Source organism: Cupressus sempervirens, chromosome 4 (genome assembly GCF_028749045.1).
Source record: "Cupressus sempervirens isolate cs-2001-9-10 chromosome 4, ASM2874904v1, whole genome shotgun sequence".
Lineage (NCBI taxonomy): Eukaryota > Viridiplantae > Streptophyta > Pinopsida > Cupressales > Cupressaceae > Cupressus > Cupressus sempervirens.
The window spans coordinates 792,028,306-792,046,483 of record NC_143121.1 but is presented as its reverse complement, the minus strand read 5'-3'; the positions used below and the strand labels follow the sequence as shown (position 1 = coordinate 792,046,483).

General features: G+C 34.1%; 1 protein-coding gene across 1 annotated transcript in view; it reads right to left on the bottom strand.

The window, feature by feature from the left end:
* Window positions 1-10,770, bottom strand: part of LOC149563779 (phototropin-2-like) — a 411,881-nt gene extending 401,111 nt beyond the window's left edge. The window contains exons 1-2 of the mRNA XM_089826907.1: window positions 10,645-10,770; window positions 772-1,688 (exon numbers count right to left, since the gene is read on the bottom strand). Coding sequence (XP_089683033.1) covers window positions 772-1,664 — 893 coding nt within the window. The 5' untranslated portion in view covers window positions 1,665-1,688; window positions 10,645-10,770. The remainder of the gene's footprint in view (window positions 1-771; window positions 1,689-10,644) is intronic.
* Between the last annotated feature and the right edge of the window lie 7,408 nt (window positions 10,771-18,178).

Here is an 18,178-nt window from a genome sequence, read left to right as displayed (position 1 = left end):
AGTTTTTGCTAAGTTTTTGTCAAGTTTGGATGCCATGTCCAAGTCTGAGTCAAAAATCAGCTTGCTGAGTCCAAGCCTCGTAATACTGGTTTCAATGCTCGCACTCAACATGCCCTTTGGAAGGGCCGGCATACTTTTTTGTGGAGGTTGTTTGGGTGAACATCAGGTCACGAGCATAAGGTCAAAGGTTTGGTAGCAAAAACCCCTAATGATACTCTATGGACCTATGGAAGTCGGGAACTAGAAGATGTGCAGCAGAGATTGAACAAACAAGTTCAGGTTCTATGAGTATAAATTATTCTTAGTATTTAATTATTTTGTTTAAATTTAATAGCAATCTATTGTTCATTTCCTTTCATATGAAAGTTAATGTCACATTTCTTCTTGAATTTCTTACATAATTGAAGTAACGGAATAAGTGAGTTAAAATCAGATTCATATCATATTAGTAAACAAAATTCTTATTCATATTTGTAGGAAATGGAAGGTAGGTAGTTCAGTTATGTTGCTAAAGCATATTGCCTTTCCTCACAACAAAAGCTTCTTTTTACTATTTAAATTCTTAGAATACTATTAATTGGTATGTTACAGATCAAATTCAAGGCAAATGATTATAGGGTCATTTTTAGACTTCACAATTATTTGCTAAACAATCTTTATTGATCATCCCTTGCATCCAACGACAGTTCTTCTTACTAAATATGCTTATATTATTCTCTTTATTGATCAAAATGGAAGAGATGTGCACAAGGAGAGCAAAGAAGAGCATACCAATTTTTTCCAATGACCTGTTTAGGAGTATAACCTGTCATATTGAAAAATCCAGCACTAGCATATAAAATAGGAAAGTCCGGCTTAGTAGCATCAGATACCACAAATGTTTGCTGTAATGTTGACAGTGCATCTTTTAAATCCTTTGAAACTTGGGGAGTGTTTAATTCACTCCCATAATCAGAACCTTCAGATGTCCTCACTGAGCTTCCAGAGGCTCTCTGAGATTCAACTCGTCCCTCCTCACCTGATGACCTGATACCTACACCCTGTGGTCTCCCTGTTCCCAAATCTGCTTTCACTTTAAGTCCCCATGCAGCTGCTCTCTCTGCCATGTCAGCTTCAGAAATAATTTTCCCTGAATCACTTCTATCTGAATAACTGCAAGTTAAAAGCTCCACTGATGCTATATCTTGTATTTCTCTAGTCTCAATCATTTTCGTTTCAGGCAATGTCATAGGTGCTGCTTGTTTACTGACCACTTCTGCTTTTACATTGCGGATGGTTCCCGGTTGCTTTTCCATAACTGAAGGAAATTCAGTAAGAATTTTCATTTTGCTACTTTCTGAATTGCTTGCAATAGCATTTGAAGACTCTTCTGTCAATGTCATCCACTTGCTAACAGTTCCTGTCAATCGTCCAGACTGGGATCTCTGTCCATGTTCAATTCTTTGATCATCATCTTCCTTTGCTTCTTGTGTCCTGGTAGAAGGAAGTCCAACATCTTGCATAACACCAGGTGGAGAGGCAGAAGGTAAAGAAGATCCCACTAGGTTGAAGACTTCAAGTGAACCATGGGAATCTCGTGGAGGTGCAGGAGAATACGGGGATTTCTCTAAGCTGTACAGACTTGGGTTAGCAGTACTTGTATGCCCTGGCCTTGAGGACTCCATAAATTGGCTCCAGAAACTTCTCTACTGCAACCCGTGGTCAGAGTCATACATCAGATTACAATATATTATGCAAGAAACAAAATTAAAAAAGGGTTCACTTGTCATCAGATTGAAAATATATGCCCCTTTCATCAAAATATACATGAAACCAGTCAGAAAGAGCCTAAAAATCTAGATTTAAAAAATCTTTTACAAGAACATGCTTATAAGTATTTGAAGCTTTAAAATCATCAAACAAATTTAATTACAATGAGAATGCTGGTAAACATCATTTGGAATGAAATGAACTTCATTGAGCACTTGCAAAAGTTTCAATATTGAACCAGGTATAATTGTGACTAAACGCACTGGACTACTAAAAAATCTTGACTGAATTTAAAAGATGCTGCACATACAGGTCCTTGCTACTGTTACATGACATCATGGAAACCAGGAGTCAAAATATGTCCACTTATAAACACAGTCTGTTAAACAAACTTGTGATTTGAAAATTCAAATGAAGAAGCTACAAATGAAAGAGATGAAGCAACGGTTATTAACAGATTAAACCGAAGAGAAACTAATCTTCAGTACATTCTCGCTAGATTTTCTTTTGAGAACCAAGCATATGGAAGAATTGTCTTTCACCCAAGGATGAATTGAGATTTAAGGCCTAAAAAATAGAATTGCTAAGTGAAATGGAAGAAGTTGAATATAAGCTTTCCTATATTTTTTCTGACACCCTTTCATGCTATGGGATATTTTAACTTAATGGAGCTTAGTGAATAATTAATAAGTCAAAATGATTTCAAAGAGGCCAAATAAAGAGACAGAGAAAAGGAATATGAAGAAATAGGCAAAAGGGAAAACAAAGAGCCCCGAGGTTGTGCTTTAAAAGAACATTGAGAGGCTCATTCTCATTATGCAGGGTTTTATGTTTGGTTTCTTCTCTTGGAGAATTCTGGGAAGCTTTGGCTTTCGGTGGGTTTGAGGACAGAACCCCTCAAGCTTGGATGCAGTAGGTGGAAACCCTTTGTCTGTTTGAGATATCACTCAAGTGTCTCACTTGTGCTTCCAGTTCATATTTCTGGTTATACAATCTAACTATAACTTTTGTGTTTACAATTAGATATTTGTTATTGCTCTGCTGTAACATTAAAGGCAATATTCATTTTCATTTCTGAATATCTACTTCAGTTTTGATATATTATGATTTTCTATTCAATGTATCCAACAAATTGGAATCAACTGCATGCAAATTATTGGTTTAAATTCCTGTGTTTAAAACCTGGAATAAATATCCTAAGAGGATATTACAGTCAATCAAACTCCCAAAGACATATGAGACTTATACTAAGCCTACCATGGTTCGAAACTGGGTGGTATTTTGTACAGCTGCTCATAGGGCTGTGCTGTTATTAATACAATAGGACAGAAGGAAGCATTTACAGGGGGAAGTGGAGGCAATACTGCTGGATTGACAAGTGTGCAAACATTCAAAGATGACCTCCATGCAAAGGGAAGTGAATACAGAGTTTCTAGATAGATTTTGACTAGCCAGAAAGGTTTCTGATTCCACTAAGCAGTGAAATGTTTTCTGAGCTCTGTCAAGCTTAAAGGAAAAGAGTTTGATTGCGCTCATTTTACAATTTACAAATTCCACATGGTATTCTGTGATTTCATAGACCACAGATTCTTTATGATCTGCTGACCCTGTTCTCCTTTTGGTTGAGAGTGTAAAACAATAATGCATTCAGTAATAAAATTCTTTCATGCTTGACTTCTTGTTGTTAACATGTTAAACTTAATGACGAGAGTGAAAGTTATTAAATCAGTAAGTTACCCATTAGAAAGAAACTTTTTGTTTTTTCTTCTATGGCTAAGTTACCGATTCGGATGCAGATTCAGAAACGGATGCAGGAAGCGTGATTTTTTTTGGGAGGGATGCGGATGCATTTGTGTATATCTATAGGACTCAAATGGATGCAGGAAGCGTGATTTTTTTTTCAGAGGGATGCGGATGCATATGGATGCATTTGAGTTTGTATATATATATATAATCCATATAATATAATATTGCTAAATATTATTATATATATAATATTGTTAAACATTATATATATAATTATCTATCTACTGGCTCTCACAAAACGTCTGACATTGCTCTCACGAGGCAATATATAATTGTCTATCTGCTAGGAGTTTATCAAGTGCTAACTGCTGTTACAAATTGTCTATCAGCTGGCCATACCAATCTGGGCAACCAATCTGGGCAATGTTGGGAGTATTGTGAGAGCCATCCAAGGTTGGAGTAGGACTTTACACATTCAAAGACTTCCTTGCTATATTCATACCTGCTAAGAGGGCCGTACTGCCACAGAAGGAGCTGTATATGTTAGGGACTGCTATAGAAGTTCAATATAAGTCTGAAATACTCCATTAAGGGTGTCATACAAGCTGATTGAGGCCCATACCAGGCCTGTAGCTGAGTTCTGGGCAGTGACTGTCACAGAGTTTTGGGCAGTGATTTGGTATGTAAAGTTCTAGACAGCAATCTCTCTCTCTCTCTCTCTCTCTCTCTCTCTCTCTCTCTCTCTATATATATATATATATATATATATTACCGAAGTTAGCACATAACAAACGCATCCTGACAGCATCCAATGCACTTCCAAAAGATCCCACATCTGCCTCCGCCTCCAAGGTCCAAGAGGCCGCATAGGTAACTTAACTCTACAGTACCAAATATAACGTTTCCTTTCTGACTAGATTTAGAGATAAGGACCAAGGACATCCAAAAATATTCAGAGAGGTCTCAAAGCCAAACCAGAAATTATAAGTTCTGATACATTAACCTACATCAAGTGACCACATCAATCTCAAATTGATAGGATGCTAAGTTTATTTCTTGAAGACCTCATTCTGCTGCATCTTGGTATATGAAATTATTGAAGAAATAGAGCAGCAAGAAACTTCTAGTATTGCAAATTTCTTACAATGTGTTGCCCTTGAAAAAGACTTTCTATAGCGTTAAACCACATTTCCATTTGTTTGATCACAAGCTTAGAAAACCATAGAGTCGATGTGTGCTGAAGCAGTTGCCAATGGCATTGGCAAAATTTTAGCAAAATAGTTTTAGGCAGTTCCCTTTCTATGATTGTAAAATTTAAATACATACAACATTCTTCATTAAAACCCTCCATAAAATGTCAACTTACAGGATCAGAAATCATAAGGACTCATAGCCCACAATTTCTTCTAAGAATATCAATATAATATATAATATCTTCAGGATATATCACAGAATCTTCCTTTTGATGTTTGATAGCTTCAGTTGGATAAACTTGAGACTAAACTGAAGTTACATATATGTGATATATATATATTTGTGTGTGTAGTTGATTAGATAATAAATTATATATATGAGATATTATATATAATTATGTTGTTAACATTTTAATGAATAATGTCCCATGAAGGGACATGTCTACTCTTAATATAATCTCAATAAATAAGGGGTCACTGCTGTTTTGGAAAACACATACCAAAACATTATGGCAATGCTATTACATTTGCAATGATCCTCCAGAAAACAACATGGTATTAGAGCCAAACTGCAAATGTATAACTGAATAATAAGAAATTGTTGTTCAATATTTGGATCGAATCAATGCAATTGAAGCCAATGCAGATCAAGTTGTGCGAGTTTTAGATTGTTGATCCGTGCTATTGTGGAGTTTGAGAAATGAACAAGAAATGAGTCACAATTGTATCAGAAATCACTGACCAAGAATAACTGCAGAAAGTTTCTCAGCATTAAATGCCTTGATCGCAGCAGGCAGAAGGTCTCCACTATCCTCTATCACCAGTAAGCACCGCACAGAGGGGTATGGTCTAGATGTCGTCTTGTTGAATTAATTCGAGTGGTTGGAAGGATGTAAGTTCAAATTGCAGGACATATTCCTTGTACATGTAATCCATGTGGACACTACCAAAGTGGGATATAGGAACAAGCACGCATCTGTTCATATCAAAACTGAGGCCATAGGTATTTTGACATAGTTGAATGATCTCAGAGATCATTTGTTTACATCGAAACTGTTAAAATTGTAGTATGCATAAACTAAACACAGTGTAACATCCACATGTAGAAGCCCTCATGTTACGGCAAAAAGATTGGACACAGTGCCTCATACATGTCTCGAGAGTCGACGATGACTATGCAGATTATGGAATGCATCATGGACAAGGGGATATCACTGTGATTGGCCATGGTGAGGATAACACAGAGATGAAGGAGATTGGGCTCAAGACACTCACGAGTCGGTGAACAACACCAAAAGCGATTAACAAAATGGAAGGAAGAACACATATATGCTAATGCGCGTGTACAAGCAAGGGACTGCCAACCATTGACGTGGACATTCTTTGACATTAGTATCCAGAGAAGGTATTGCGAGTTACAAATATGGGGTCAGGCCACAACATAAGGAGGAATATACAAAGGTGCAAAATCTGACTTTTTCATGGGCTATAGAAGAGGAAGCAAGTGCATTTGTTAATGTGCTATGAAAGTAAAATTTTCAGAAACTCAATCTCTGGAACTTCAAGTCTAACTAGAGTAATCTCAGCTAGATAATTTCTATAATTGTGAGAGAAGCTTATTGCCGCAATCAATAATGGTGGAGCCATTTAAGAAAGCGTTTGTGTTGTTGGATTTTAGTACAATATATCTTTGACGGTTGCATCAAATGAAGAGGAGGAAATCTCAAACTTTGCATCTCAGCACGTTTTATTTCCAAGCATATTCCACTTGCTTCTTTAAAGATGGTCATTGAATTCTAACACTTTGAAATTGCAAAACCTTCATGCAAAATGAGCTTAAAGAATGTGCGGTCCATTTGTAATGTTTTACGACTCTAGCGAAGACAAATACTATGTAACAGACATTCGAGGATACAATCATGTTGCACATAAATTAGGAAGTGACTCGGACATTACCAAGGGTCACTGTAAAAAGTTATGTCCACTCATATTAAGAGTGTGATAGCAGAAGGGTGGGCGACCAAGATTGAGCAACAAATTTGCAAATAACGAACACATCAATTCACTGAGTCTTCTTCCCACAAACCATGTTCGCACCATGGAAATTGAGAGGGTCCTATCCTTATCAGCATATTGAAGTACCAAGCATAGATTATTTTAATAAGGGACCTGTGCTAAAAGATGTAAGGGAATAAAGACCGACCCCGTACACATTAAGCAATAATAATGATGACTATGGTTATAAGGTGTCGAAGGCATAACTGAAGGTAAAGGTGGGTATAAGGTATGCTTTATTCATTTATGTGATATGGATATTATAATTGGAAGTACATTTGATAACTATAACTATATATATGTATGTATGTATGTATGTATGTATGTATGCACGTGTAGAACATTGTAAATTTCTTAAAAATAGATCATTTATATAAATAATGTTTATTTAAGAAATGATTGATATTTTATGAGATCAATATAACATTTATAAGAAGGGTGACATCAGTGATGATGAGGACAATCAAGGATGTTGATAAGTATTTATTTTCCTTAAGCATTAGAATTGTCTATTCATTGTAGTTCTATCTTATACATACTATAAGAGCTATGTTCCTTGATCTTTTCCTCTGAGATTGTTATTGCAGGAAAAATGATTGATATCAGATTTAGAGAGAGTCTAACACTTTGTTAAAGGCAAGTTTGGATAAGAAGCTCAGAAGATTGATGATCAGAGGGAGTATAACACATTCATCTAAAGGAGCGGATAGAGGATATGTTTCAGTTGATCCTTGAAGATCTTGATCATATCAAAATCAGAGGGAGTTTTGACTTCATGTAAACATTTTGTATCATGTGTATGACTACATGATATAATGGGCCTACGCCCTATGTACATCATGAGGAAGTGACAATTTCTAAATGATTTTCACTTGTATTTGCAGAAGTTATTGAAAGGTGATGTTTGTACAATAACTTAATTTTCTATTATAATGGATATCTTACGATGTTTACAACAACTTAATATTCTATTCTAATGGATATCTTACGATGTCTATGTAGATCATGATAGATTATACTTTGCATGTTGGATGTTTATATGGTACGCATTATGAGAATGTGTGTGCACATATCTTATAAACATTTTGAATACATGGTGAATGTTATGCAAATTGATGTTCTGGAGACCATTACATGGAGTACTTGGGGAATATCATGCGACTTGATGTTTAGGAGGCTATTACTCACAGTTTTTGGTGAATATCTTGCATCTCGACATTTTGGAGGCCATTACTCAAAGAGTATTTGGTGAATATCATATGTTGATATTTTGAAGGCCAATACTCATGATATCAGATGTGATATCAAACTACTGAGTACATGGTGAATATCATATGTTGGTATTTTGCAGGCCCTTACTCAAAGTATTTGGTGAATATCATATGTTAATATTCTAGAGGCCAATACTCATGTGAATTCAAAATGGTGAATATCATGTGTTGGTATACTGCAGACCATTACTCATAGTATTTGGTGAATATTATATGTTAATATTCCAGAGGCCAATACTCATGATATTAAATGCCATATCAAAATGGTAGATATCTTCTCATCAAAGACATCCTTAAAATTTGTCATTCCTAATATTACCAATGGTGTAATATATGTCTTGTGTTTATCCTCCCTAGCTAAGAGGGAGTGTTGATGTTTGGTAGTTTTAGTTAGATAAACTTGAGACTAAACTGAAGTTACATATATGTGAAATATATACACACACACACACATACACTATATATATTTGTGTGTAGCTAATTAAATAATAAATTATATATATAATTATGTTGTTAACATTTTAATGAATAGACATGTGACATATCCCATGAAGGGACATGTCTCCTCTTAATATAATCTCACTAAATAAGGGGTCGCTGCCATTTTGGAAAACACATACCAAAACATTATAACAGTGCTATTACATTTGCAGCAATCCTCAGAAAAACAACACTTCTCGGAAGATTTCCTGTAGCCATTTCAGACCTACAATAAATACTCAATGCTTGTTAAAGTGATACACAAGAATGGCTAATTTCTCCATTCTTTTCCTATAGTAATAGTCAATACACACCTTATGATGAGGAAGATCTTGCTTATTGTGAAGAAGAACCTCTGAGTTTTCAGTTTATACTTTATGCTCAATTATCACCTCACCAAGATGTAAAGATAAAGGTGGAAGTATACCCTTCTATCAATGAAATATGGACCATTGATCAGAGATTTTCCAGATTTTTTTTATCATTATCATGGACTGTGGAAGCCTCAAATCTCCCAAGGTAAAGTCAGTCTTTTAGGTCATTAAAAATTAAGCAACTAATTTTGAGTAAGCAGGCTGTGGAACTCCATAAATAGATTGTTTTCTATTTTCCATACATACCTTTCAATTTTTGTCTCTCGCTTTTGACCTTATTATCAAGCCTCACAATTCACAATACAAATTTTTCAGCTAGAATACACCAAATCATCTAGATGAAATTCCTCATCCAATCCAAAAAAAATCTTAATTTCATGTGATGAAATTTCATTAAATTTACGACTACTATATATTTGACACTCTAAAACCCCCATTTTTAACTTTAGTAAGAGCATACAGACCATTTTTTATTAACAACTAATATCCATATGCACCTAAAATGACCAAAACTCTTTATTTCCTTTCCTGCAAAACATGCTTTAGCTAAAATCTCTCCAGTCAAGCTTCACTTTCTCAGAATTGATTAGGTGCATGCTTCATAATTTCCATTGCATACTTCACATATTGAAACCCTTGCTTTGTGTAAAGCCCGTGCCATATGTTAAAAACATGTGTGTTTTCTTCCTCCCCCTCCCCCATCCAGAGAGGAAGACATGCCAAGCTGGTCGAATCATTGGAGGAAGAGTAAACGGTCCGCCAGTCAAGTTCTTCATTGGAAAAGGATGTAAACAGCCCACTGTTTCAAATCGTCAATTGGGAGAGGCTCTAAACAAACTAATTGTAATTTACTTGATTGCGAGAAGTCATCAAGGGCCCATTAGTTGTCATTCATTGGGACAGGGTCAAAATACTTGGTCAGGATAGAACACATGCAATCTTTTTAGATATTATTATTGTTTCCTCTTATTCTTTTTAGATATTATTATTGTTTCCTCTTATTCTTAGGATCTCTGTTACAGTCCTTAGTGCCTGGCTACTCTACCCTCGAATTATCACTTTCATCTTATTCTCAGGATCCTTTTGACACTATCACTGTTTATTGAAGTAAGAATACCTCCTGAATGAACTCAAATGATTTATACGCTTTACAAGAGGTGACACTCCCTGCATTAACATAGTGTCGTACAAAATTGTTGCGTAATTATCATCCACAATAGTGACATTCTGCTCCACATATACCACTTCCAAAATCACCATTCTGTCTAGCGAAGTGAGCTCAAAGATCTCTTTATTAACACCTACTAATTTGCAGAGCTACATGAAAATGAGCAAAATTCATCGATTCCGTCTCGCAACAAACTAAATAAAGCGGCATACATCTTACAGCAGAGTTTAAAAGGGCAAGCATTTAATTCACTGCATTAAACATTACTAAACTTTTTCCAGACCAGGCATCAGGCATACTGGTAACCATCCCGCCCAATTCGGTATATTTTAACTAATCCACAAAATTCAGTGCATTTTAGCTGTTGGCAACTTCAAAGAACCTTTCCAATGGCCAATGAGAAATCACAAAATAATATTTTGCAAGCATGCGACAAAACCTGTCAAATTCTTCCAGCTTTGGCAGTCTCACAAATCCGGCATACAATTAAACACACTCTAAGTAAACTAACATTCCTTTACCCCATTCATATAAAGTCGACACAATACGCCCCGAATTTGGCAACCTAAATGTCTCATTCAAAAGCTGAAGGCATTTTAAGAGTTTACCTTAAACAACTCAAAATACGCTCTGTAATGAATTTATGCAGCTGAGATTGAATTCCTCGCTGCTTGAACTGCTACAGGGAAGGCCATTATCACTCTCCTCAAGACTCGCATGCAGTTGAGTGTTCCAAATTCTTTAATATTTATCTTCTATTTATATTTTATTTATCCCAAACTTTGTTTTGATTGATAAATTTAACCGTGCAGTAAGGATCGTCAACGATTTCCTGAGGATAAACTTTGTTTTTCTATCCATTTCTTGTTCAATCACGTGGACCCTTCTCATCTGCAACATGTTGGTAGGTGTAAGCTCTGGTCTGTAGAAAAAAAAAGTGTCAAAATAAACGGCTTCCTTGCTTGCTTATCTTGCATTAATTGTCTAAATTCAAGGTCTCAATTTTGTTTGAGCAAACGAAAGATCCAAAATTATTTGGGGTCCATTGCAGAATTCATGTCGTCACTAACATCATGTTTCACCAGTTTGTCGGATAAAACAATCGTACATTTGTGAATGTGAGGCAAATCAACTGCGCAATTTAGGTAGAAAAAACAAATCATCCGTCAAGGGGAGCTAAAAATAATTGTACCCGCGACCCAAAAATGACTAAAACGAGTCTGGGAATTGATTTTGTCATTTGCGTAAATGAATGAAATAGAGATTTTTTTAATCACATTTACGAGATTATACTTCTCTTTTGACAATATTTGTTTATGTCTTAGTCTGAGATTTATTATTATTATTATTATTATTATAGTTTTTGGTTATAAAATTTATGACAAATCAGGTCTGGAACTTAAGTGCTTATATGGCAGTTCCTTAGTTTGGACTCGCACGAAATTGGATCTTATGGATTGACACCTTAAAATCAGAAAAGTTACAATAATATAATATTCTAATTTATATAATTAATATACATTAGTTTATGATATTTATTATAAAAGTATGGTATATTTCAATTTATTTTTTAAATATAGGATTTGATTGTTTTTATTTTAATATAAATTTTTAGAACGGCTTCATAACTTTTTTTAATGGGTTTATAAACTCAGTTTAGAAACTTATCATAATCGATTAAATGTAAAATATTGACATTATTATTGTGTAATATATGATTGTATAATATTTAGTATAAATAATAGTGTAATACATTTAAGGTTTTTGCATATATTATTATTATTAGTAAATCATAATTTTTCTAACATTTTATGTGTGTGGTATGAGAGAATTAATAAACTTCTTTAATATCAAATGGAAGGCATTAAAATGATAGAGCAATGTAGACACAAGAAGAGAGGAGGAAGGATAGAATATCAAATTGAAACTTGTAGTTATAATCCTCGATAATGGAGATTGTTATCCCAAATTTGAAACTAGTCAATTTTAAACTTTCAATTCCTGTTTATATTTCATTGATAATGACTAATCTTATCATATAGATGCTAACTTCTTTGAAATGATTTTCACTTGTGATCCTTCTAGCCTAATGGTTCATTTCTTATGTATGTATGCATATGACTACGATTTTGTTTTAAGAAAAGAAAAAGTATTCATTGATTTGGTTCAGGCAAATGGAATTAGAAAAAGTTGAAATGGTATTTGCAAATTAGTTAAATAATTGGAATGGCTATATAGTGTTTGGATTGTGGAAATTTGATCTCTTTAAAGGCTATATAGTGTTTGGAGATGGATACCGATACTGTTTTCAAACCACAATTGCTCCCTAACTCAGTTCTAGAAATATGAAATGTTATAATATTTAGAATAAGTGAGGGGAGGAGGGGGTGAATCAATTATCCTTGGGTCTAGATGTACTAATTCAACTTTTACTAACTTTAAACAACTTATGCAAACTCATAAAACCACTCGGTCCATATAGCATATCATTAGCAAGTTAGCATATTCATTCATCACTTAGCTCTTTGTTCAGTATATGCCAACTAACAGTAAATAACATGCATCACACATATGACATCCACACATGTTTGACACCAGGATTTAACGTGAAAACCCAATTTGGGGAAAACCACCAAGTAACATGCTACCACTTTTCACTCTTCCAAAGTGAGTTCGGTTAAGAGCCAACCCTGTTAAATGTAACAAAACACACTATTAGGTGTGACCATGTTAAAGGATTTAATCACCCTGTTAGGAGTGGCCTAGTTAGAGGAATTTGGATAATTCCATTAGAATGTCAACTTGATTGAATGTTTTACAAAATGATTGTTAGATCAACCTTGATTAAAGGATTTTCATTGTCACAATGGTTAGAGAGTAACAACAAGTTTGATCTGTAAATATACAACTCACTTTGTAAATTCAAATCTCCATTCGACTAATTTGTTGGTTGATTGACTAGACTTCATTAACATCTTCATCTTTGATCTACTTGGCAACCCTTCAAACAATCACACCTCACCAATCTTCTCACTTTTCCTCTGCTACCTTTTTCTTCACAATTTCTCCATAAAATCGTCAATCAACAATGAACCAACCTTAGAAAACATCTCTTGTGCCTCCTTAAATAGGTAGCTTTGATCTTTTTTCAATTAAACATCACCATAGATCTTAGGGTTTGATTGGATTCAATGAATCTAACCATCATTTTGTTCTTCTACTTCTTTCTTGGTACTTCTAGAAACTTATCCTTAAATCCTTGCCTTTGATCACATAAGAAACACAATTCATGCATTAAATACACCAACTCATCAATCCTTATCATTCACATATTTTGACTAGTCCAAAAAACTCAACTATGTCGGCCTCAAACTTGATTCTTTCACAAATTGTTATTTTGATGACACTCGGTCATCACTATGTTCTTATGCTCCATCAACACTGGGTAACTCGGTCTCTACTATTCTATCTTCGCTCGGCTTCAACTGGCTTGCTCAGTCTTCACTACACTCGATTATTACTACAATGTCCTTCTACAACTTTCTCAGCTATAACTATCACTCAACTAATATTGTTTACTCAGCTATCTTTTAAGTTCCTTAATATTCTACTTCATTTCCTAGCCACAATTTACTAGACTTTACTTGTGTTTAACTCAACACTTGTATACTTCATACACTAATTAAACAATACATCATCTTGTCAAAGACTAACTGATTAAGTGCCCATTGTAATTCCAACAAACTTGCTTCTCTTTACTCAACAACTTCACTAGTTCATCTAGTTATCTCTCTTTTCAAATCTTGTTCATCAATCAATAGATATGGCAATCTACATGGTTAGTAAATGTCTCTCCAATAGGTTTGACATCAATGACAACATAACAATTGTTCCAATTGTAGTTTTCAACAATATCCCTCTTTGGCATTGATGGAAACACCTCTAGTTACTATGAAAACGCAAAAGACATTCTCATGATTTATCATTATCAACTCCCTTTATGATTTGATACAGATCTTCATTAATATTTTTAGTTTCATTCCTGCTTCTCATTTGTCAACCTCTTACGCTTCTCCCTCTATTCAATACCAATTGCAAATTCAATTCTGACACCAACTGTAATGGTTTCCTCGTTCACATCTCTTCCTCATAACTATCATATCTCCCTCTTATATTTAGCACATACTCATCTCTGGATATGAATGGTAGTTGCATACATATATCTCCCTCTTTGACTACAATGCCAAAGACATCATCCATTCAACTTTCTTTTCTTTCATCATACATGTCATCTTCTTCATCACTATCTGATTTAAATATCACTTCCTCTATCATCTTTAACTTGACTCCTTGTAGTCTCATCTTCTCATGCTTATGTCTAACTCTTTTTCACAATCATTAGGAAGCTCCTAAAGTGTGACTTCCTACATCATTGTGTAAGATATTATGATCATAACATTTGATGCAATGTTGTGTCACTTATTAGTTTACTTCAGATAGGGGAATGGCCCCTAACTTACCTCTCAAATACTCACAAGCATCCTTAGATAATGGCTTAGTGAATATATTAGATATATTCTCCTTTGTATTCACATACTCTAATCTCACTTATTTGTCTTGTACTAATTCTCTCAAGTAATGATACTTGATAGCAATGTGTTTGGTCTTTGTGTGCATCACATGATTCTTCGATATATTTATAGAACTTCTGTTATCACAATATATCACAATAGGTTTATTAATCTCTTGGACTTCATACCTTTCAACAATTGCTCAATCCATACAATATTAGAATAATTAATTGCTACAGCACCATACTAAGCCTCTATTGTGGATTTAGAATTATAATTAAGTTTCTTTCTTGTCCATGAAATCAATCTCTTGCCTAGAAAGAAAGTGCCTCCACTTGTACTCTTTATGTCATCAATGTTTCCTGCCCAATCAACATTTGTATAAAACTTTAGCTCAAACTTGTCACTTTTCTTGTACCATAATCCATAATCTAATATTATTTTTAAATGTCTCAGTATCCTTTTCACATCCATCATGTGATTTTCTCTGAGATTAGAATAAAAAATAGCAACAATACTAACTACTAATCCAATGTCACGTTTGTTATGTACAACATATAACAATTTTCTAATCATTGATGTGTATAATGTTTGATTCACCTTAGCTGAATCGTCATTCTTTGAAAGTTTGTGACCAGTAATCATAGGCGTTCCAACTAGTATTGAGTCCTCCATTCCAAAAGTCTTCAATATCTCCTTGATATACTTTGATTGTGTAATGTATATACCTTTCTTCATCTGATAAAGTTGGAAACCAGATAAAGAACTTAATCTCTCCAAACATTGACATCTCAAATTATTTCTTTATCTCATTAGCAAAGGATTTACAAAACAAATCATGTCCTCCAAATAAGATATCATCAACAAAAATTTCACATAGCGATATATTGTTCTCATATTCACTTTTCAAGTATAAATTTCTATTGCTATTAGTTCCTGCAAAACCAATTTTTACCAAACAAGTGTGTAACCTTTCATACCATGCTCTAGGGGCTTGTTTCAAACCATATAATGCTTTGTACAACTTACATACCATATTCTTCCTACTAGAATCAACAAATCCTTTAGGTTGTTCAATATAGACTTCTTCTTCCAAGATTCCATTCAGAAATGCAGATTTGACATTCATTTGGTATACTTTGAATCCTTTGTAAGCAAGATATACAAGAAAAATTCTCACTCCTTCCAACCTTACAATTGGGGTGACTATTTCTTCATATTCAATTCCTTTCTCTCGTGCATATCCCTTACAAATTAGTCTTGCCTTGTTGCTTGTGACTTAACCTTTTTGATTCAACTTGTTTCTAAATAGGCGCTTAGTTCTAATCACATTCTTGTCTTTTGGTCTGGGTACCAATGACCATGTCTTGTTCTTCTCTATTTGATCAATTTCCTCATTCATTTCCTTTATCCAATATTCATTCTCCAGAGCATCTTTAATAGATTTAGGTTCAAACTCACATAACAAACATGTATCATTCTTCAACTTACTTCTTGTCACGACTCTTTAATCTTTGCTTCCAATGATTTGGTCTAGTGTATGGTTCCTCCTTACATACTTTGCTAGGATAGGTTCAGGTCTTCTTTCTTCTAGTGTTTCACTCAGTTCTACATGTTCATCCTATTTAGGTATCTCTGGCTGCAACTCAACATTGTTTGTTTGATGTTTAGTTTCTTCTCTCTAATGTTTGACTTCTACATTTTTTGACTAGGCTCCTACAACTTGATGCTTAACAGGGCTTTTCTACTGATCCTCAGCAGTGTCTAGTTTCTAATGCTTGACAACCTCTTTGTCTCATTCAGGTAAACTACTAGGTTCTCCTTTATACATGTGAACAAAATTTCTATAGTTTTCAGGTTCTTTTTTGCATTCCTCTTCATTCTTTTCAGCAAATCCATCAACTCTAACATTTTTATTTTCCACAATTTTGTTAGTATTAGAATTCAAACACTTACATTCACATACAGTATTAGTATTAGTATTAGTGTCACAACAGTACTTACAAATTCTCTCCAATACTTATGTGACACATTCTTCTCCATCATCAGTGTCCTTGCACAGTCCATGATTGATCTATTCCTTCTTTCAGTTATTCCATTATGTGGTGGAGTTCTTGGTGCACTCATTTTTCTCATGATTCCTTTGTCATTGCAGAATATGTTTAACTCATCTTATATAAATTCACCTCCTCTATCTGATCTCAAGCACTTCAGACTCTTTCTTGTTCCTTTTCAACTCTAGCTAAATACCACTTAAACATTTGAAATACATGAAGTTTTTTCTTTAAGAAACATCACAGTCATCATTCTAGAGAAGTAACTAATAAATAGAATGAAATATTTGTCACCATAATAGTTTCACTCTAATAGGACCATATAAATCAGTATGAAATAATTCTAAAATATCATTAGAACATTAAGTCTTTTACATGAAACTATACTTTGGCATTCTTTCCATTTGACATTATCTGCACATCACCTTATCAGGTTTGCTCAATCTTGGTGTTCCTCTAAATATTTTCATCTTAGTAATGCTTACCAGATTATCAAAGTTCACATGACATAGTCTCTTATGCCATCACCAAATATTTGCAAATTGTGCAAATAGATGAGTATATCAGATAGGTCTAAATAGAACAAGTTACCTCTTGTTTGATTACAACTTCCAACTAGTTCACTAGTGACATCACAAGTCATTTCCTTCATATTTTGGAATTCAACTTGGTAGCTTGAAATTTTCAACTGTGCCACACTTAGCAAGTTATGTTTCATCCCATCAACCCAATATGCATTGTCACATCTGATCTTATCATTCATTTTAATTGATCCTTTACCTTTTACATAACATGTTGGATCATTTTCAAACTTAACACTACTTCCATTATAATGCTCTAGCTTTTCAAACTTACTTGTATCACTAGTCATATGATGTGAACAACCACTATCAATTATCCATCTTTCATTCTTATTCACATGTGAAATCAATGTAGTTTTCTCATCTTCATCAGATTTACTTTTCATTGCAACATAAACAACTTCTTTATCATTTTCATCAATATCACTATCAGAACCATTTTCTTCAATAGTACAACATGATTTAGTACCTTTTCCTTTATAGTCTTTATTAACTTGGTTGTCTTTGTTGTCTCTCCTTCTTTGGTATTTTGTATCCTTCCTTTATTCCTTTTCATCTCTATCAAGATATCTCGCAACAATATGACCAACTTTTTTACATGTAAAATAGATAATAGGGAGTTTACCTCTGTATTTTCCTTTTCCTCTTGTTATCCTTCTTGCTAATAATGCTTCTAGATCATCAAGGTCATCATATGATTCGCTATCACTATGCACATGTTTACTCTTCTTCTTTCTCTTAGATCCATCAATGATTAGTTGAGACTTGAAAGAATATTCAATACTAGATGGTGTATAATTATCAAAGTTTGATAATTCGAATGGAGTGAGTCTACCAATCAGACTATCCAATGTCATATCATTACTAGGTGTACATCTCATTTCTTGAATTACAAATAATCTAATTGCATAGATAGAAAGTAAAGTCCTCAATACT